At 37.9% G+C, this 22,496-nt stretch overlaps 1 protein-coding gene across 3 annotated transcripts in view; it reads left to right on the forward strand.

Annotated features, from left to right (window-relative positions):
- The window catches only part of LOC122215596 (ankyrin repeat domain-containing protein 26-like), a 140,040-nt gene that overhangs the window by 94,851 nt on the left and 22,693 nt on the right, over nucleotides 1–22,496 (forward strand). For 2 of the 3 annotated variants that reach the window (XM_042931063.1, XM_042931084.1), the window contains 12 exons: nucleotides 192–405; nucleotides 2,229–2,406; nucleotides 2,610–2,771; nucleotides 4,909–5,055; nucleotides 9,004–9,074; nucleotides 9,405–9,498; nucleotides 13,623–13,693; nucleotides 14,024–14,117; nucleotides 18,216–18,268; nucleotides 18,609–18,702; nucleotides 20,955–21,007; nucleotides 21,355–21,448. In XM_042931063.1, coding sequence (XP_042786997.1) covers nucleotides 192–405; nucleotides 2,229–2,406; nucleotides 2,610–2,771; nucleotides 4,909–5,055; nucleotides 9,004–9,074; nucleotides 9,405–9,498; nucleotides 13,623–13,693; nucleotides 14,024–14,117; nucleotides 18,216–18,268; nucleotides 18,609–18,702; nucleotides 20,955–21,007; nucleotides 21,355–21,448 — 1,325 coding nt within the window. The remainder of the gene's footprint in view (nucleotides 1–191; nucleotides 406–2,228; nucleotides 2,407–2,609; nucleotides 2,772–4,908; nucleotides 5,056–9,003; nucleotides 9,075–9,404; nucleotides 9,499–13,622; nucleotides 13,694–14,023; nucleotides 14,118–18,215; nucleotides 18,269–18,608; nucleotides 18,703–20,954; nucleotides 21,008–21,354; nucleotides 21,449–22,496) is intronic. The other variant, XM_042931074.1, reaches the window with a different exon arrangement.

The raw sequence follows: 22,496 nt of genomic DNA on the forward strand, positions 1-22,496 counted from the left end.
TTTCTCCTTCACTAGACTTTAAGCTAATCGAGAGCCAGGGGTCTTCTCTATTGTGTCTGTAGAGCTGAGTATAACATCTTCCATTGAAGGTATATATTTATTCAATCTGTGAATGAGTGAATTGAAGATGCACAGGCCTGTATATGCAAAAAGTACTCATCTATTTTATTTCTGTTTCTTCTCTGATGCAGATTATGCTGGCTTCTTGAAAATCCGAGATATATGTGTTTCTTATGAGAAATTAAGGAAACTTAACAAAAATCACTGTAAACTTCTTACGGGAAAAATGACAGAAATGGACAAAGTGGTTAGTGCACTACAAAACGAGCTACGAGAAGCCAAAGACATGATATCACGGTTAGAACATCAAAAAGTGGAATGGGAACGTGAATTCTGCAGTTTGAGGTACAGCATCTTGGCTTTAAGGAAATATTTCAACTCCTTCCTTTTATACTACAGATGTGTACGGGCAGTTTTGTAATTGCTGACTTACCTTATGGGATTTTCCTGGAAAGAATACTTGTTTAGTGTTGTGAGGTGTGCGATTCTTGGCAATAACACAGGAAGTTCTTCACAGTGAATACTTGTAATACTTTAATGTATATTCCAAATCACAATTTTAATGGCCCTATAAAAGTCCACCATAGTCCAAGAAATATCATTATTTAAGAGATTGAATTCTGCTTGTTTTTCATCTCTCTGTATTTTAATTAATGCTGTCAGGAATGTCTTTTATATAATCTGTTTCTACATGTCTGGTTACTTGCTTGGAGTCAATTCTTCAATATAATGTAATCTGGTTAAAGTATAAAAATTTTTAAAAAGGTCTTTGATCCATATTTTTAAGTTGTTCTCAGAAAGTTTATATTACTCTCTGTACCTACCAACAGAGTATAAAATGGTCATTTTTCTCAAGACAGTAAAATTCACCCAAATTGATTCCGTTTGCTTCTTAACATGCAGGGGTTAAAAGGTAAAGTGGGGGTGCCTAGGTGGCTCAGCTGGTTAAGCTTCTGGCTTCGGCTCAGGTGATGATCTCGTGAGTTTGAGCCTTGCTTTGGGTGGGCTCGAGCCCTGCTTTGGGTGAGCACGAGCCCCGCTTCGGGTGAGCTCCTCTTCTCTCACTCTGTCTCTCCCTCTCTGTCTGCCCCTCGTGGGATTCTGTCTCTCTTTCCCTCTCCCCGCCCTCACTCACTTGCATCATCTCTCTCTCGATAAAAAATTTAAACAAAGTAAAATGGGGGCGCCTGGGTGGCTCAGTCAGTCAAGCTTCCGACTTTGGCTCAGGTCATGATCTCAGGGTTCGTGAGTTCGAGCCCCACATCGAGCTGTGTGTTGTCAGTGCAGAGCCCACTTCGGATTTTCTGCCTCCCTCTCTCTCTCTCTGCCCCCCCTTTGTTTGCATGGGCTCTCCCTTTCTCTCTCAAAAATGAATAAACATTTAAAAAAAGTAATACGGAAAGTGGTTACTGAGAAGTTTTTTCAACATCTCTGTCATAGGTAGATAAAATTAATTCAAAAGTGTATGCTGAAAGGTCATATTGCTCTTTATTGTTTACTTAATTAATACGGATCCTGTGTTGTTCTAGAAGGGATGTTTAAGTGATTCATAAAGTAGGTAATCATCAACAAGGTAAGTTGCAAGTGTTGTGGAAGAAGAAACAAAAAGCATAGGCAACAGATATTAGACTCGTCAGCGTAGTCTTAGATGACAGTAATCTGCACGTGTATGTTGTGTAAACAACATCCACAGATGCTCTCTTTCACTGTGCATCATTTTTGGAGGTACCTGTAAGGTTTCGTCAAGTGGAAATTTTATTTCCAGTGAATTGATAAACTTACTTATAATCAGCAACTTCTCTTTTTAATGAGAAACTGAATTATCTGTCCTATGGAGGAATAATTATACCTGTGGGAAAGGGGGTAAGTTTCAACTCTAACTTTCCTGAATAATTTCAAACTTCCTTTCCTACAACATCTACCAGAGTTATTACTGACTAAAACTAACGAAGTTGCATAATGCTTTCTCCTGGCTTCTTTTCAACTGTATATATGGTTTGGAAGAGATTGAAGTGACAAATTAAAAACATGAGCCCTACAAGGAAAACAATTGGAAAACATAGATATTTTTCATTTGGATAATAAGCCAACTTATGTGGAACCAGATCATAAAATGAACTTTTTATGTCTAACAAAACAAATTTTAAAAGAAGCACATGTAATTGCAGATGTACCTTAAAACAAGAAGAAGAAGAAGAAAGAAGAAATGCTGATATTTTATATGAAAATATTAGGGAAAAGTTAAGAAGAAAAGAAGACGAATATAAGAAAGAAGTTGAAACAAAACAACAAGTTGAACTCGCTCTTAGAATGCTAAACACGGAATTGAAGGCCACAAAAAATCAGGTAAATCAGTTTTTGATAAAAACTGTATTTCCATCCATATTACATAGTGTAATATTATACATATATATTTTATAGTATCCCTTTGACTCAATATATATTATTTAGGTTTAAAATAAATTAAAACATGGGATTATGTTCTTTTGAACATTTTTTTAAAGTTCTCTTCAGCTTTTGACCTTCTTTTTTTAACGGTATGAGACCAGAATCATAATGAAATGTGTCTCCAGGTTGTAGAAGAGCGCAGTGACACTCAGTGGCAACTTTCTCCAGAACAGAAGGCCAGAGTCTTACAAGATGGAAGTCTAAACAATCACTTTTGCAAGCAAAAGGAGCTAGAAATGGCTCAGAAGAAAACTAATTCTAAGGTATCTTCTTTAGTTATTTTGAAGTACATGTGTGTATGTATTTGTATACATTCTATTTTTTAGTTATTATTACTTTTTTCTCCGTGTGTGTGTGTGTGTGCGTATATATATATATGTGTGTGTGTGTGTGTGTGTGTGTGTGTGTATGTATAAATATGTGTATATATATGTATGTATATATGAAACTGAACTCTGTTCATCATGGAAACTATAGAGGATTTTAAAAGCACATATATTTTGCGGAGGGTCATGGGGGACGGTGGCATTTTTGCTTCACTGGATAAAATAATATTCTTGATTAAATGCATTTGTCTGCAACAACTAGTGACATTCATAATGTCCTTGTCCAAAGGAGAGGCTTTTATTACTTTCTGTAGGAATTGATGAGCTTTCCCTAATCTCAATACTATTGCTACTAGCAACATGTGTTTTCGTTTTGAACAGTTACTTCACTGCCTTGATATATTAATAGGTTAGTTGAACACTTCCACTAATGGACAGGAGGACGAGTGTAGCCAGTTCACTGATCATATTTTCGGTATCAAGTCTCCTACTTTTGAGAAAAGTAACAGTTTTGCTTCAAGTAGCATCCTATTTCATTACAAGGAACTTTTGATAACAATGGTATGCTGTGGTATATACTTAATGATAATTTATTGATAGGTATTTTATTCCTAATAAAATAGCTGAGTGTATTTCCCCTCTTTTATATTTATTACTGTTTTCAACATGAAGAGGAAATGCAAGTTATTGCAGCAGTAAACAATCTCATGGTTTTCTAAGAGATGTATAAATTTCACCTTATTTCCTATGAGTATTTTGAAATACAAGACTTCTTTTGTACTTGTGTATTTACACTAGAGAAGTGGCAGTGGTTGGTGCAAGAGCACTAGTTGTGGAGTGAGAAGACCTGGGGAGAGTCCTGCAGCTCACCGTTTTAATCTCTCCATTCTAGAATTGTGATAACCAAATGAGTTCATTGATGAATGTAGAAGTGTTTCTATTACAGTATAGTGCCTAGATTTTTCAGTTATCAATAGATCTAATTCTTATAACTGACTATAGAAATGGTAGCAAAGTACATATCTATGAAATATTCTCAGGAAAGAAGAATTTTAGGAAATTTAATCTGTCCGAGTATATGCAGAGCTAAGGATTGTACTGTGGGGTCGCTGTGTTCGATACCTACTGTAAACTCAATTTTTAAGTATAGTCAGATTTATTGATCTTTTATTTTAGGCCTTCTGGTTTGTTGTAAATCAGAGAAAGGCCTTTCCAATTCTGAGATTCTGAACAGTTTTCTCACAAATTCTTTTTTACTTTCATGCCTTCATTATCTTCAGTTAAAGTTCTGAACTTTTGGGAACTTATGCTTGTCTAAAATTTGAGATTTGGAGCCAACTTTATTTTTTTCCAGTTGGATATTCACTTACTGTAATCTTCCTTCCTTCCTTCCTTCCTTCCTTCCTTCCTTCTTTCTTTCTTTCTTTCTTTCTTTCTTTCTTTCTTTCTTTCTTTTCATGTTTCTTTATTCATTAGAGAGAGATAGAGAGAGAGAGAGAGAATGCAAGAAGGGGAGGGGCAGGGAGAGGGAGAGCGGGAATCCTGAGCAGGATCCTGACTGTCAGCACAGAGCCTGATGCGGGGCTTGAACCCACAGAATGTGAGATAATTCCCTGAGCCAAAATCAAGAGTCAGACACTCAACCAACTGAACCACACTGGCACCCCCTGCAACCTTTTCATTGTTTAAACACAGATTATACTTTCATTTCAAAGAAAATCATGATACTGCCATTTTATTGAGTGCTATCTGAAAATGTGCTTGGTTTTACTTAGCTTTCTGATAATCATGAGAAAACACAAGATCGGTTGCATAAAAACCACATGTTGCAGGATGAAATTGTCGTGCTAAGACTGGAAAGAGACACCATAAAAAATCAGAACTAGGCAGGGAGATAACACCTTTTGTGTCTTTAACTGAATTCAGTGAACAGGAATGTGTATGTGTTACAAAAAGACGGTGAATTGATGTGTGTGTTGATATTTCTCAATGTACGTATGTGAGAGTTGTCTATTATTAACATAATTTAATAATAAGATGATTTAGAAAATCAGTAACAGAAATGTCTTATTAGGTAGTTGCGAGACAACTTCAACAAGAACTGGCTGATACTCTGAAGAAACAGTCTATGTCAGAGGCTTCCCCAGAGGTTACGTCATATCTTCGTCTGGAAGGTGAAACACGGGATCTCAAGAAGAAATTAGCTCAAATCAGAAGTCAGGTATGTAGTAAATGTAACCTGTCAACAGCTAACTTATAGCTGGTTAAATAATATAAAGTGTTTTAGGATACCAATTTCCATGGACCGCTTTCTTTGGTATTTTCATTATAATTAATTTATTATGATTTTAGTATCTTTACAATGCATTTATTTTGTAAACTTCTGCCTTTCCTTCTCCTATTTGTGTTATACATTGTTTTCTTATAATACTTACTCTTAGGAAAGTTGAGGCTTTTGTATCCTTCCTCACAGAAATTGAGAGACTTTTTTCGTTTTCTTTAATTTAATTTTTTTTTTACATTTTATTTATTTATTTTGAGAGAAAAAGAGTGAGAGAGAGTGTGTGCGTGCGTGTTAACAGGGGAGGGGCAGAGAGAGGAGAGAGAGAGAATCCCAAGCAGTCTCCATGCTGTCAGTGTAGAGCCAGTGTGAGGCTCAGTCTCATGAACCATGAGATCATGACCTGAGCTGAAAGCAAGAATTGGACACTTAACTGACGTAGCCACCCAGGTGCCCCAAGAGACTTTTGTCCCCTACTAAACAATGTTTTTTAATGATATCTCTATTACCATGATGAGGCAAGCTGGATCAAATCAGAAGATAATGTTTAAGGGAATGTTTCAGATAATTGTCTTAGTTCTCCTCTTCACTTATGAGAAGAATGCATATTGATTTCAGGATGACTCGTACAGAAAGATCACTTAACAAACCACTTGAACTTCGGCATTTCCTTCATTTTCTTTGCCTTTTAGACATATTGTCAAAGCACGGAAATATTCAGATCATGTGTAGTATGGGCGCCCAAAAGCGAGAATTAAGAACATTCTCTGTGTTCTGCCATTGGGTTTTTTTTAAAGCTATTTTGAGGTACAATACACATACCATAAAAGTCACCCATTTGCCACGCACAGTTCACTGTCTCTGTGTACACTCGTGCAACCATCACTGCCATCAAGTAGAATGTTTTCCTCACCCTGAAGGGAAACCCTTACCCGTTGCCCCCAGCCTCAGGCAACCACCAGTCTACTACTTGGTCTCTCAATGGAGTTGCCTCTTGTGAATATTTCATATAAATGGAGTCACACAACGTGTGGTCCTTTGGGACTAGCTACCTTTACTTAATGTTTTCTGGGTTCATCTGTGTTGGTTACAGCTTATATCAGTGCTTCATTTCTTTTTATTGTCAACAGTACTCCATTGTGGGTTAAGGCCCTTGTTCATTCATCAGTTGATGGACCTTTGGGTTGTGTCCACTTCTTGCCTATTAATACTGCTGCTTATGAACATTTATGTAGTTCTTGTGTGGACATCCGTTTTTAATGTCTCTGCCATCAGATTTTATCCTCTGAGTTAATTGGGTTGATTTTACCATCTTTCAGCCGTTACTCATGCTGTCCTTACTGTCTTTTTAGTTTCTGTTCCTCTTGAGTAAACCTATGTTATTCAGACTTGGCTCACAGTCTCCTTTCCAATGAACTTTCTCTGACTGTTCTAACTCCCATTAGCTTTAACTCTCTTGACACTTGTCATCTAGCCTGTGCAGAACAATTTAATCCTTTATTTGACATTGTTTTTATTTTTTTCATGACAGGTAATTTCGTCTTCCTAAGTATAAATTTAAGGGATAGTAATATTTGATACGTGTGGTACTTATCCTTGTATAAATTGAAAATACTTTAACTTAACAGTTTTTCCGATAAAATTAAGTACTTTATACCGTATCAATAAATTCTTCTTGGAAACATTGGTATAGCAAAGCTTTTATTCTAAATGTATGCTAAGAAATGAAATACTAGATTGAGGGGTGCCTGGCTGGCTCCAGTCAGATCAGAGTCTGCCTTTGGCTCAGGTCATGATCTCCATGTTCTTGAGATGGAGCCCTGCATCGGGCTTTCTGCTGTCAGCAGAGCCTGCATTGGATCCGTTGTGTCCCTCACGTTCTGCGCCACTCAGACTCGTGCTCTGTATCAAAAAATAAACGTTAAAAAATGTGTGTATATCTCTATACACACACACACACACACACACACACACACACACACACTTATATAAGTAAAACTATTAATGAAAGCACTTAATCAAATAGAGGAGAAATGTTCAATCAAATGTTTAGTTTTTTTTTTTCCCCTCTCACTATGAAAAAGCATGCTAAATTTGTCTTTCTTTCTTACACAGCCAGAACTGTGATTTATAGATTTGTATCACTTTACCAATGCAAATATCTGGGGACAGCTTTTCTGATATGCTTTTACCACAAACCCTTAATCTCTTCATCAGAGTACGTGCTAAAGCAGCCTAACGTAAAGAGTATGGACATGAAATGATTGAGGAACTTCAGTTTCTCAAGACTCGTTTATTTCCATGTCAGTGGCTTTCCCTTGCCTCTGATGGTCATGTAAAGGATCTACTACTCAGTCAAGGAGGTGCTATTTGTACCGTAGTCTGTGAGCATTGTCCACTCAGTGGTATAGAGAGGAATGAAGTTAAAATGATTATAAGTGGAAAAAAGTACTGTTGGCTAGTGGCATTGGCAAAGTTTTTTGAAGTACTGAGGAGATATTCTGGGCCTCATGCTCCCCATTTGCTACCACTTGTGGTGGAATGAAGAATAACTTCAGTATAATTTGTATAGGGGAAAACTTGTTTTGGCAGGCCACCTGCCTAAACTATCACATTGTATTGGAACACAAACTACAGCAACAGTAATCATGCTACATGCAGACACTTAGAGCTGACTATGTGCCACGTACCCTTCTAAGTTGTTCATCTATTATTTCCTAATGTAATCTTCCCAACATCCCAGTGGGGTAGATACTATTATTATTTATTTTGAGATCACTTTTTTAAAGTCCTTTGTTTTGAGAGAGAGAGAGACAGAGAGACAGAGAGATTTTGGGGAAGGGCATGTAGGGAGAGAGAGGAAGGGGGAGGAGAGAGAGAGAGAGAGAGAGAGAGAGAGAGAAAATCCCAAGCAGGCTCCTCACTGTCCATGCAGAGCTCGATGTGGGGGTCAATTACATGACCCTGAGATCATGTCCTGAGCTGAAATCAAGAGCCAGACACTGAACCGACTGAGCCACTCAGGTGCCCCAGTAGGTGCTATTATTACCTTCATTTTACAGATGCAGAGATTGAGACATGGAAGTTTTAGGTAGTGTGCTCAAGGTCATACAGCTCATAATGAGCAGAACTGGGAAATCAGACCCAGGCATTCTGGCCCCTACTAGGATATTGCTTCTCAAATTCTTCCATGAAATATCTTGTTGTCACTGAAAACAGCGTGTTCAGTTTCATAATCACGAGAATAGGAACGTAATTCACCTATGTGAATATGTAAAATCATAGTTGATGTGGTGCTTGGAATATGAAAATAGAAGTGTTTACCATAAGGTAAATTCCTATATTTCCTCCATTTGACCAATAGATACATTTGTACATTTATGTGATCATATATAATTTAAAAACATTAACAATGTTATGTTTTTGTAGGAGAGTAAGGTTGGTAAACTATTCTGTAAGAGTATTGAAACATTTCATCTTTGTAGGCCATAGTCTCTGTTGTAGAAGCTGAACTCTTTTGTTATGACCTCAAAGTAGCCATCAGTCAGCATGTAGAGGAGAGGGTGGCTGGCTCCAAAAATATTTTACTTACAGTGGCGCTAGGGTGGGTTAGTTGGCTGAGGTCCTGACCCTTAATTTCCACTCAGGTCATGATCCCAAATCCCACATCATGAGACCAGTCATGAGACCGAGCCCCACATCAGGCTTCGCCCTGAGTTAGCAGCCTGCTTACCATTTTCTCTGTCTCTCCCTCTGTCTCTCTTCCCCACTTCTGCATGCTCTCTCTCTCTGTCTATCTCTCAAGTCAAAAAAAAAATTAGTTAAAGAAACAGATGATGGTGTTCTACTAGATTTTCAGTGGTTAAAATTATTTTTTCTCTATTTTAGTTGCAAGAAGAACAGGAACGACATGGAGAGGCCATAAGATATGCTGAGGAGATGAAAGATCATGTGCAAAAGTATAATTTAAACCTCACAGAAAATAACTTGTTTATTTATAAAGCAGATAAACAGTGTAGTATGGGAAATGTATTAGTTATGCCAGTATATCATTGTTAAGCTGGATACAAATTCCAGCTTTGAGCTATTTTTAAATGCAGAATTGTGGCATATTATCTCTCAATTTTGCACCTTATCCACAAAACACAATGAGAAAAATGGCACAATTCCGAATTCTTCCTCTTGACAAAATTTTAAGGATTTCTGTAATACCCTCATTTGTTCAGAAAGTATGTGATGTTGTTTTAAATTTATGTGTGAGAATAATTATCTTAAGATCTGCATTTTAGGCTACAGGTTAAAAATGCCACACAAGAAGCAACCATCAAGCATCAAGCGGCCCAGATTCAAGATCTTGAGAGCAACGTGATAAAGACAAGTTTGGTAAGTCGATCTCTTAATGTCTGTCCTACTGAAAAGGAATCCGTATTTCACTAGGAGTAGTACATAAGAATGTTTTGGATCCCATGGAAAATCTCACTGCTGCAAAGGTTTGGTTGATATTGTTCCTACTTGCTACTAGTGATGTAATTCTTCTATATAGAGAAGTTGATTGAACTCATAAAGTAATGATGTTTACAGTGAGATTTTCATAGAAAACATTGTGAGAATCTAAAAAAAGCAACATTTTATATATACCACATTGAGCATTTGTTTTAGTCCACCTTTGGCTACTGTTAATAATGCTGCTGTGAACGTTGGCATACAAATGTGTGAGAGTCCCTGCTACTATTTTTCAGCGTGTTTCAAACGTCCCCAATCTTTGAGTGATCATTTGATCTTGAATTCTGACCTTCTCTTGTAATCTCATCCCTTCAGTGAGAGTTTGAGAACGGGTTATTTTAATGATGATTTGTTGTAATTTGTAATTACAAGTTTGCAATTTATTCTCTTCATTAACAATGACCGGCAGATCATTATGCAAACGTCCTTCTCATAGGAATGGACTTTTCTCCTTGTTGGATTTTGTAAAGGAAAAGAAATGCCAGTGAAAAAGGAGAAATGGCTTCTCTGTCAGAGCCTTACCTAGTAACATAGTGCTCCTACCATTGCAGGTTCAGACTCATTTTTTTTTTCCATTCACGTGAGTTAATCAGACTTTCAGAGATTTCAGAATTCAATCTCAGAAAAGACTAATGTGCCATTCAGGATTCTCATTTATTGATATGTAGTGAAACCCCAACTGTTTTCCAAGCAGAACAGTTAATGTCATCCCACTCTCACCCTCCTTTGTAGGATTCTCATTGTAAATCCTAAGTGGGAGCAATGAGGTAGATACACTGACCAACTCGTTTCTGTCAGTCGCAAAAGCTATATAATATACATGCAAGTTTCATTAGGCAGCTATACCTGTCAGGGGAACTAGAACATTCTGTTGACTGGTCCTTTTTGTGGCTGAAGAGACATTGAAAATTACTTCCTTTTCTAGACATCTTATTAATGAGTCACATTGTATTAGGGAACTTTTCATGCAAGTAACATGATACTCGGTTGATCAGTCTTCTATGAATGAGAGTGCTAGGCATTGTCCTGCTGTGTCCTAAAGAAATCATTAAGGTCTCAAAAACTAAAATCTGTAAGGATATCTGAAACTGATGAAGCTTATTAAAGAATAACGAGGGATTTTCTGTAGATCCCTATAGAAAGGAATTAGGGTTATGGCATGAAATTATCTGCCACTTTAAAGTGTTCCCTGTGAAACAAAAACTTAGATAGCTTTCAGCCAACTCAGTCCATAGCTCTGACTTCTCTAGAAGGTCCTTATCTCCTGAATCCCCAAACCAGGGGCTACCTGGGTGAAGACATTTGATGCACACAATTTTCAGGTGAAGAATCTGGATTGGGAAGAAGAGGTAGCTCTAGCCAACTTAACCTTCCTAACAATATAGTCAAGTATGGGTCTGAAAGGAACTTCAGAAGACTTCCGTAGGTTGAAATCTCTATGGACTAAGAAATTACTCAAAAGGAAACAAAGACAAACCAGTGATCATCCAGCCCTTGTGATAAATGTCATGTTATAAAGAAAAGCGAGTCAAAGTATGCTGGTCAGCATCCTAAGGGTAAGGGTGCTCCCAAAGACTAAATAAGAAAAACACACTCAAAGTAACACCGAAAAGAGTCCAAATAAAATGTACACGATTAGCTGTCTACAAAGGTACTCCATGTCAAGTAATGATTTTTGAGTGCGCGGTTGAGGATGTTGTCTATGAGCACCTAGACGGAAGAGCGAAAAGTACACATGGCCTAGGTAAAGGGGCCAAAGCTGGAAATGTGAATTAGAGAATCTGGTTTTGAAGCCTTAAGAGCAATTCAAAACACAGATAGCAGGGGGCAAGGACTTAATGTCAGGGGTTGCCGTCCTTCAGAAATAAGGTGTGGTAAAAAGAGCAGAGGGAGGGCATGGTCATTTTTCTCAGCTGCTGCTGAAAAGTGAAGCAGGCAGGATAGAGACCTTAATAAAATTAAAAAAAAAAAAAAGAGGTTCTTGATGACCCTCAAAATGTCTTAGTGGAATGACTGGAGTGAAAGTTAGATTTTAGTGTAAAAGAAGGAAATAAGTGAAGAAAACTTGAATCTGTGGATGAGACGATACATTAAAGAATGTTCGAGTCCACTGCAAGGGGAGAAGCAGTGTGATAGATGGACAAAGCTTCAAAAGTTAAGCAAATGGTTAATAGAAAAGGAGAAATTGAAATCTTTCTTCCTTATGCAGCTGGTGCTGTGATTTACAGATGTGTAGCACTTTACCAACTGCAAAGCTCTGGGGCCAGCTTTTCTGATATGTTGTTACCACAAAGCCTTAATCTCCTCATCAGAGTACCTGCTAAAGCAGCCTAATGTAAACAGTGTGGGCATGAAATGATTGAGGAAATTTGGTTTAGCAAGACTCCATTATTTCCATGTCAGTGGCTTTCCCTTGCCTCTGATGGTCATGTAAAGCATCTATTACTCAATGTAAGAGGTGCAATTTGTACCGTAGTCCGTGAGTATTGTCCACTGAGTAGTATAGAGAGGATGTTAGTTGAAAGTATTATAAGAGGAAAAAAAAAGTACTGTTTGCTAGTGGCATTGGCAAAAGTTGTGTGAAGTACTGAGGAGAGATTCTGGGCCTCATGCTCCCCATTTGCTGCCACTTGCGGTGGTATGAAGAATGACTTCAGTATAATTTGTATAGGGGACCACTTGTATTGGCATGCCACCTGCCTTAACTATCTCATTGTATTGGAACGCAAAATACAGCAACAGTAATCATGCTAAATGCATACACTTAGAGCTGACTATGTGCCATGTACCCTTCTAAGTTGTTCACGTATTATTTCCTAATTTTATATTCCCAAGATCCCAGTGAGGTAGATCCTATTATTATTTATTTTTCAGATCCCTTTTATAAGATTCTTTATTTTGAGAGAGAGAGAGACAGAGAGAGAGACAGAGAGAGATTGTGGGAAGAGCAGGTAGGGAGAGAGAGAGAGAGAGGGAGAGAGAGAGAGAATGCCAAGCAGGCTCCTCACTATCCACGCAGAGCTGGATGTGGGGCTCAATCACGTGACTCTGAGATCATGTCCTGAGCAGAAATCAAGAGCAACACGCTGAACCGACTGAGCCACTCAGGTACCCCAGTAGGTGCTGTTATTACTTTCATTTTACAGATTTAGAGACTGAGACACGGAAGTTTTAGGTAGTGTGCTTAAGGTCATACAGCTCATAACCAGCAGAATTGGGAATTCAGACCCAGGCTTTCTGGCTCCTACTAGGATACTGCTTGTCAAACTCTTCCATGAAATATCTCGTTGTCACTGAAAACAGCATGTTCAGTTTCATAATCACGAGAACAGCAATTGTCATTCACCTATGTGAATATGTAAAATCATAGTTGATGTGGTGCTTGGAATATGAAAACAGAAATGTTTACCATAAGGTAATTTCCTATATTTCCTCCATTTGACCAGTAGATACATTTGTATTTTTATCTGATCATATATAATTTAAAAACATTAACAACGTTATGTTTTTGTAGGAGAGTAAGATTGGTAAACTATTCTGTACCAGTATTGAAATGTTTTCGGCTTTGTAGGCCATAGTCTCTGTTGTAGAAGCTGAACTCTTTTGTTATGACCTAAAAGTAGCCATCATTCAGCATGTAGAGGAGAGTGTGGCTGGGTCCAATAAGATTTTAGTTACAGGGGCGCTTAGGCGGCTTAGTTGGTTGAGCGTCCTGACTCTTAATTTCCACTCAGGTCATGATCCCAAACCCCACATCATGAGACTGGTCATGAGACCGAGCCCCACATCAGGCTTCACCCTGAGCTTGCAGCCTGCTTCCCTTTTTCTCTGTCTCTCCCTCTGACTCCCTTCCCACTTGTGTGTGCTCTCTCCCTCTCTGTCTCTCTTTCAAGTACAAAATAACAACAACAACAAAAAAAAAAAAAACATTTAGTTACAGAAACAGGTGATGGTGTTCAACTAGATTGACAGTATTTAAAAGTATTATTTTTTCTTTATTTTAGTTACAAGAAGCACAGGAACGACATGCAGAGGCCGTAAGATACGCTGAGAAGATTAAAGATCATATGCTAAAGTATAATTTAAACCTCACAGAAAATAACTTGTTTATTTATAAAGCAGATAAGGAGTGTACTATGAGAAATGTATTAGTTATGCGAGTATATCATTGTTAACCTGGATACAAATTCCAGCTTTGAGCTATTTTTAAATGCAAAATTTTGGCCTCTTATCTCTCAATTTTGCACCATTACCACAAAACACAACGAAAAAATTGGCACAATTGCCAAATCATCCTCTTGATACAATTTTAAGAATTTCTGTAATACCCTCACTTGTTCAGAAATAACACGATACAGTTTTAAAATTATGTGTGAGAATAATTATCTTAAGATCTACATTTTAGGCTAAAGGTTAAAAATGCCAGGCAAGAAGCAACCATCAAACATCAAGCGGCCCAAATTCGAGATCTTCAGAGCAACTTGCTAAAGGCAAGTTTGGTAAGTCGATCTCTTAATGATTGTCCTGAAAAGGAATCCTTATGTCACACTAGTAGTAGTACATAAGAATGTTTTGGATCATATGGAAAATTTCACTGATCAAATTATTTGGTTGATATTGTTTCTGCTTGCCACTAGTGATGTAATTCTTCTATATAGATGAAGTTGATTGAATTCATAAAGTAATGATGTTTGTAGTCAGATTTAAATAAAAATATTGTGAGAATCTAAGAAGAGCAACATTTTATATATACCACAGTGAGCATTTGGTTTCGTCCTCCTTTTGGCTATTGTATATAAAGGTGCTGTGAACATTGGCATACAGATGTGTGAGTCCCTGCTAATATTTTTCAGCGTGTTTCAAACGTCCCCAGTCTTTGAGAGATCATTTCATCTGGCATTCAGATTTTCTGTTGTAAACCCAACCCTTTAGTGAGAGTTTCAGAAAGAGTTCTTTTAATGATGATATGTTGTAATTTATAATTACAAATTTGCAACTTATTCTCTTCATCAACAATGACTAGCAGGTCATTATGCAAACATCCTTCCCAAAGAATAGCCTTTTCTATTTGTTGGATTTTGTAAAGGAAAAGAAATGCCAGTGAAAAAGGAGAAATGGCTGCTCTGTCAGGGCCTTACCTAGTAACATAGTGCTCCTACCATTGAAAGATCAGAAACTCATTTTTTTTTTCCACTCACTTGAGTTAATCAGCCTTTCAGAGATTTCAGAATTCAATTTCAGAAAAGACTAATGTGCCATTCAAGATTCTAATTTATTGATATGTAGTGAAACCACAACTGTTTTCCAGGCAGAACAGTGAATGACATCCCACTCTCACCCTCTGTTGTAGGATTCTCATTGTAAATCCTAAGTGGGAGCAATGAGGTAGATACACTGACCAACTCGTTTCTGTCAGTCGCAAAAGCTATATAATATACATGCAAGTTTCATTAGGCAGCTATACCCATCAGGAGAACTAGAACATTGTGTTGACTGGTCCTTTTTATGACTCAAGGGACATTGAAAATTACTTTCTTTTCTATACGTCTTATTAATGAGTCACATTGTAATAGGGAACTTTTCCTGCGAGTAATATGACACTCTGTTGATCAGTCTTCTATGAATGAGAGTGCTAGGCATTGTCCTGCTGTGTCCTAAAGAAATCATTAAGGTCTCAAAAACTAAAATCTGTAAGGATATCCGAAACTGATGAAGCTTATTAAAGAATAACAAGGGATTTTCTGTATTTCCCTATAGAAAGGAATTAGGGTTATGGCATGAAATTACCTGCCACTTTAAGGTCTTCTCTGCGAATCAAAAACTGAAGATTGCATTCGGCCAACTCAGTCCATAGGTCTGACTTCTCTAGAAGGTCCTTATCTCCTGAATCCCCAAACCAGGGGCTACCTGGGTGAAGACATTTGATGCACACAATTTTGAGGTGAAGAATCTGGATTGGGAAGAAGAGGTAGCTCTAGCCAACTTAACCTTCCTAACAATATAGTCAAGTATGGGTCTGAAAGGAACTTCAGAAGACTTCCGTAAGTTGAAATCTCTATGGACGAAGAAATTACTCAAAAGGAAACAAAGACAAACCAGTGATCATCCAGCCCTTGTGATAAATGTCGTGTTATAAAAAAAAGCGAGACAAAGTGTGCTCGTCAGCATCCTAAGGGTAAAGGTGCCCCGTAAGACTCAATAAGAAAGACACACTCAAAGTAACACTGAAAAGAGTCCAAATAAAATGTACACGATTAGCTGTCTACAAAGGTACTCCATGTCAAGTAATGATTTTTGAGTGCGCGGTTGAGGATGTTGTCTATGAGCACCTAGACGGAAGAGTGAAAAGTACACATGGCCTAGGTAAAGCCGCAAACCTGGAAATGTGAATTAGAGAATCTGGTTTTGAAGCCTTAAGAGCAATTCAAAACACAGATAGCAGGGGGCAAGGATTTAATGTCAGGGGTTGACGTCCTTCAGAAATAAGGTGGGGATAGAAGCGCAGAGGGAGGGCATGATCATTTTTCTCAGCTGCTGCTGAAAAGTGAAGCAGAATAAAGACTTTAATAAATTTTTTTTTAAAAAAAGGTCCTTTATGACCCTCAAATTTTCTTAGTGGAATGATTGGATTGAAAGTTAGATTTTAGTGTAAAAGAAGGAAATAAGTGAAGAAAACTTGAATCTGTAGATGAGATGATTCATTAAAGAATGTTCGAGTCCACTGCAAGGGGAGAAGCAGCGTGATAGATGGAGAAAGTTTCCAGCTTAAGCAAGTGGTTAATAGAAAAGGAGAAATTGAAATCTTTCTTCCTTATACAGCCGGTGCTGGGATTTACAGATTTGTAGCACTTTACCAACTGCAAAGCTCTGGGGCCAGCTTTTCTGATATGCTGTTACCACAAAGCCTTAATCTCTTCACCACAGTACCTGCTAAAGCAGCCTAATGTAAACAGTATGGGCATGAAATGATTGAGGAAATTTGGTTTAGCAAGACTCCATTATTTCCATATCAGTGGCTTTCCCTTGCCTCTGATGGTCATGTAAAGCATCTACTACTCAGTCTAGGCGGTGCTATTTGTACTTTACTCCGTGAGCATTGTCCACTGAGGGTATAGAGAGGATGTTAGTTGAAAGTATTATAAGAGGGAAAAAAAAGTACTGTTTGCTAGTGGCATTGGCGAAAGTTGTGTGAAGTACTGAGGAGAGATTCTGGGCCTCATCCTCCCCATTTGCTGCCACTTGCGGTGATATGAAGAATAACTTCAGTATAATTTGTATAGGGGACCACTTGTATTGGCATGCCACCTGCCTAAACTATCTCATTGTATTGGAACGCAAAATACAGCAACAGTAATCATGCTAAATGCATACATTTAGAGCTGACTATGTGCCACGTACCCTTCTAAGTTGTTCATGTATTATTTCCTAAATTTACATTACCAAGATCCCAGTTAGGTAGATACTATTATTATTTATTTTGAGATCACTTTTTTAAGGTTCCTTATTTTGAGAGAGAGAGAGAGAGAGAGAGAGAGAGACAGATTGTGGGGAAGGGAAGGTAGGGAGAGTGAGAAAGAGGGAGAGAGACAGAGAGAGAGAGAGAGAGAGACAGAATTCCAAGCAGGCTCCTTGCTGTCCACGTAGAGCCCGATGTGGGGCTTAATCACGTGACCCTGAGATCATGTCCTGAGCAGAAATCAAAAGCAACACGCTGAACCGACTGAGCCACTCAGGTGCCCCAGTAGGTGCTGTCATTACCTTCATTTTACAGATGCAAAGACTGAGACATCGAAGTATTAGGGAGTGTGCTCAAGGTCATAGAGCTCATATCCAGCAGAATTGGGAATTCAGACCCAGGCTTTCTGGCTCCTACTAGGATACTGCTTGTCAGACTCTTCCATGAAATATCTCGTTGTCACTGAAAATAGCATGTTCAGTTTCATAATCACGAGAATAGAAATGTCATTCACCTATGTGAATATTTAAAATCATAGTTGATGCAGTGCTTGTAATGTGAGAACAGAAATGTTTACCATAAGGTAATTCCCTATATTTCCTCCACTTGACCAGTAGATACATTTGTATGTTTATCTGATCATATATAATTTATAAACATTAACAACATTATGTTTTGGTAAGAGAGTAAGTTTGGTAAATTATTCTGGAAGAGTATTGAAACATTTTCGGCTTTGTAGGCCTATGACCTAAAAGTAGCCATCAATCAGCGTGTAGGGGAGAGTGTGGCTGGGTCCAATAAGATTTCAGTTACAGGGGCACTTGGGTGGATTTGTTGGTTGAGCATCCTGACTCTTAATTTCTGCTCAGGTCATGATCCCAAACTCCACATCATGACACTGGTCATGAGACCGAGACCCACATCAGGCTTCACCCTGAGCTTGGAGCCTGCTTACGAGTTTCTCTGTCTCTCCCTATGACTCCCTTCCCCATTTGGGCGTTCTCTCTCTCTCTCTCTCTCTCTCTCTCTCTCTCTGTGCCCCACTAAGTCAAAAAAAAAAAATAACATTTGGTTACAAAAACAGGTGATGGTGTTTTACTAGATTGTCAGTAGTTAAAATTATTTTTTTTCTTTATTCTAGTTGCAAGAAGCAAAGGATCGAGAGGCAAAGGACATAAGATATGCGGAGAAGACGTAAGATCATATGCAAAAGTATAATTTAAACCTCACAGAAAATACCTTATTTATACAGCAGATAAGCAGTGTAGTACGAGAAATATACTTGTTATGCCAGTATATTATTGTTAAGCTGGATACAAATTCCAGCTTTGAGCTATTTTGAAATGCAAAATTGGGGATATTATATCTCTATTTTGCACCTTATCCACAAAACACGAGAAAAATGGCACAATTCCCAAATCTTCCTCTTGATACAATTTAAAGAATTTCTGTAAGACCCTCATTTGTTCAGATATTATATGGTATTGTTTTACAATGATGTGTGAGAATAATTATCTTAAGATCTGCATTTTAGGCTAGAAGTGCAAAATGCCAGACAGGAAGAAACCATCAAACAACAAGCGGCCCAAATTCAAGACCTTCAGAGCAACTTGTTAAAGAGAAGTTTGGTAAGTCGGTCTCTTAATGTCTGTCCTACTGAAAAGGAATCCGTATTTCACTAGGAGTAGTACATGAGAATGTTTGGGATCACATGGAAAGGCTCACTGATCCAAATATTTGGTTGATATTGTTGCTATTTGCTACTAGCGATGGAATTTTTCTATAGAGATGAAATTGATTGAACTCATAATGATGTTTATAGTGAGATTTTCATAAAAACATTGTGAGAGTCTAAAAAAGCAACATTTTATATATACCACAGTGAGCGTTTGGTTTAGTCCGCCTTTTGGCTACTGTTAATAATGCTGCTGTGAACGTTGGCATACAGATGTGTGAGAGTCCCTGCTAATATTTTTCAGCGTGTTTCAAACTTCCGCACAATTTGAGTGATCATGTCATCTTGAATTCTGACTTTCTCTTGTAGTCTCAACCCTTCAGTGAGAGTTTGAGAACGGGTTATTTTAATGATGATTTGTTGTAATTTGTAATTACAAGTTTGCAATTTATTCTCTTCATCAAGTATGACTAGCAGGTCGTTATGCAAACGTCCTTCTCAAAGGAATGGATTTTTCTCTTTGTTGGATTTTGTAAAGGAAAAGAAATGCCAATGATAAAGGAGAAATGGCTGCTCTGTCAGGGTCTTACCTAGTAACATAGTGCTCCTACCATTGCAAGTTCAGAAACTCATTTTCTTTTTCCACTCACTTGAGTTAATCAGCCTTTCAGAGATTTCACAATTCAATCTCAGAAAAGACTAATGTGCCACTCAGGATTCTCATTTATTGATATGTAGTGAAACCACAGCTGTTTTCCAAGCAGAACACTTAATGTCCTTGCACTCTCACCCTCCTTTGTAGGATTCTCATTGTAAATCCTAAGTGGGAGCAATGAGGTAGATACACTGACCAACTCGTTTCTGTCAGTCGCAAAAGCTGTATAATATACATGCAAGTTTCATTAGACAGCTATACCCGTCAGGGGAATTAGAACATTCTGTTGACTGGTCCTTTTTGTGGCTGAAGAGACACTGAAAATTATTTTCTTTTCTAGACGTCTTATAAATGAGTCACATAGTAACAGGGAACTTTTCATGCGAGTAACATGACTCTCTGTTGACCAGTCTTCTATGAATGCGAGTCCTAGGCATTGTCCTGCTACTGTGTCCTGAAGAAATCATTAGGGTCTCAAAAACTAAAATTTGTAAGGATATCCAAAACTGACGAAGCTTCTTAAAGAATAACGAGGGATTTTCTGTAGATCCCCATAGAAAAGAATTAAGGTTATGGCATGAAATTGTCTGCCACTTTAAGGTGTTCCCTTGAAACAAAAACTTAGATAGCTTTCAGCCAACTCAGTCCATAGTTCTGACTTCTCTAGAAGGTCCTATCATCTCCTGAATCCCCAAACCAGGGGCTACCTGGGTGAAGACATTTGATGCACACAATTTTGAGGTGAAGAATCTGGATTGGGAAGAAGAGGTAGCTCTAGCCAACTTAACCTTCCTAACAATATAGTCAAGTATGGGTCTGAAAGGAACTTCAGAAGACTTCCATATGTTGAAATCTCTATGGACTAAGAAATTACTCAAAAGGAAACAAAGACAAACCAGTGATCATCCAGCCCTTGTGATAAATGTCGTGTTATAAAGAAAAGTGAGACAAAGTATGCTGGTCAACATCCTAAGGGTAAGGGTGCCCCTTAAGACTCAAAAAGAAAGACACACTCAAAGTAACACTGAAAAGAGTCCAAATAAAATGTACACGATTAGCTGTTTACAAAGGTACTCCATGTCAAGTAATGATTTTTGAGTGTGCGGTTGAGGATGTTGTCTATGAGCACCTAGATGGAAGAGGGAAAAGTGCACATGGCCTAGGTAAAGGGGCCGAAGCTGGAAATGTGAATTAGAGAATCTGGTTTTGAAGCCTTAAGAGCAATTCAAAACACAGATAGCAAGGGGCAAGGACTTAATGTCAGAGGTTGCCATCCTTTAGAATTACGGTGACCACTCAGGTCATGATCCTAAACCCCACATCATGACAGCGGTCATGAGACCAAGCCCCACATCAGGCTTCACCCTGAGCTTGGAGCCTGCCTACAATTTTCTCTGTCTCTACCTCTGCCTCTATTCCCCACTTGTGCATGTTTTCTCTCTCTCTCTCTCTCTCTAAAGTAAAAAAAAAAACCATTTAGTTACAGAAACAGGTGATGGTGGTCTACTAGATTGTCAGAAGTTAAAATTATATTTTCTTCCTTATTTCAGTTGCAAGAAGCAAAGGATCAACATGCAGAGGCCATAAGATATGCCGAGAAGATGTAAGATCATATGGAAAAGTATAATTTAATCCTCAAAGAAAATAGCTTGATTTTTATAAAGCAGATAAGCAATGTAGTATGATAAATGTATTAGTTATGCCAGTATATCCTTGTTAAACTGGATACAAATTCCAGCTTTGAGTTATTTGGAAATGCAGAATTGTGGCACATTTTATCTCAATTTTGCACCTTATCCACAAAAGACAACGAGAAAAATGGCTCAATTGCCAAATCTTCCTCTTGATACAATTTTAAGAATTTCTGTAATCCCCTCATTTGTTCAGAAATTGTATGGTACTTTTGTAAATTTATGTGTGATAATAATTACCTTAAGATCTGCATTTTAGGCTAGAAGTGCAAAATGCCAGGCCAGAAGAAACCATCAATCAGCAAGCGGCCCAAATTCACAATCTTCCGAGCAACTTGTTAAGGACAAGTTTAGTAAGTCAGTCTCTTGATGTCTGTCCTACTGAAAAGGAATCCTTATTTCAATAGGTGTAGTACATAAGAATGTTTTGGATCATATGGAAAATCTCACTGACCAAAATATTAGGTTGATATTGTTCCTACTGGCTACTAGCAATGGAATTTTTCTATAGAGATAAAGTTGATTGAACTCATAAAGTAATGATGTTTATAGTGAGATTTTCATAAAAACATTGTGAGAGTCTAAAAAAGCAACATTTTATATATACCACAGTGAGCGTTTGGTTTAGTCCACCTTTTGGCTACTGTTAATAATGCTGCTGTGAACGTTGGCATACAGATGTGTGAGAGTCCCTGCTAATATTTTTCAGCGTGTTTCAAACTTCCGCACAATTTGAGTGATCATGTCATCTTGAATTCTGACTTTCTCTTGTAGTCTCAACCCTTCAGTGAGAGTTTGAGAACGGGTTATTTTAATGATGATTTGTTGTAATTTGTAATTACAAGTTTGCAATTTATTCTCTTCATCAAGTATGACTAGCAGGTCGTTATGCAAACGTCCTTCTCAAAGGAATGGATTTTTCTCTTTGTTGGATTTTGTAAAGGAAAAGAAATGCCAATGATAAAGGAGAAATGGCTGCTCTGTCAGGGTCTTACCTAGTAACATAGTGCTCCTACCATTGCAAGTTCAGAAACTCATTTTCTTTTTCCACTCACTTGAGTTAATCAGCCTTTCAGAGATTTCACAATTCAATCTCAGAAAAGACTAATGTGCCACTCAGGATTCTCATTTATTAATATGTAGTGAAACCACAGCTGTTTTCCAAGCAGAACACTTAATGTCCTCGCACTCTCACCCTCCTTTGTAGGATTCTCATTGTAAATCCTAAGTGGGAGCAATGAGGTAGATACACTGACCAACTCGTTTCTGTCAGTCGCAAAAGCTATATAATATACATGCAAGTTTCATTAGACAGCTATACCCGTCAGGGGAATTAGAACATTCTGTTGACTGGTCCTTTTTGTGGCTGAAGAGACATTGAAAATTATTTTCTTTTCTAGA

Source organism: Panthera leo, chromosome A1 (genome assembly GCF_018350215.1).
Source record: "Panthera leo isolate Ple1 chromosome A1, P.leo_Ple1_pat1.1, whole genome shotgun sequence".
Taxonomy (NCBI): Eukaryota; Metazoa; Chordata; class Mammalia; order Carnivora; family Felidae; genus Panthera; species Panthera leo.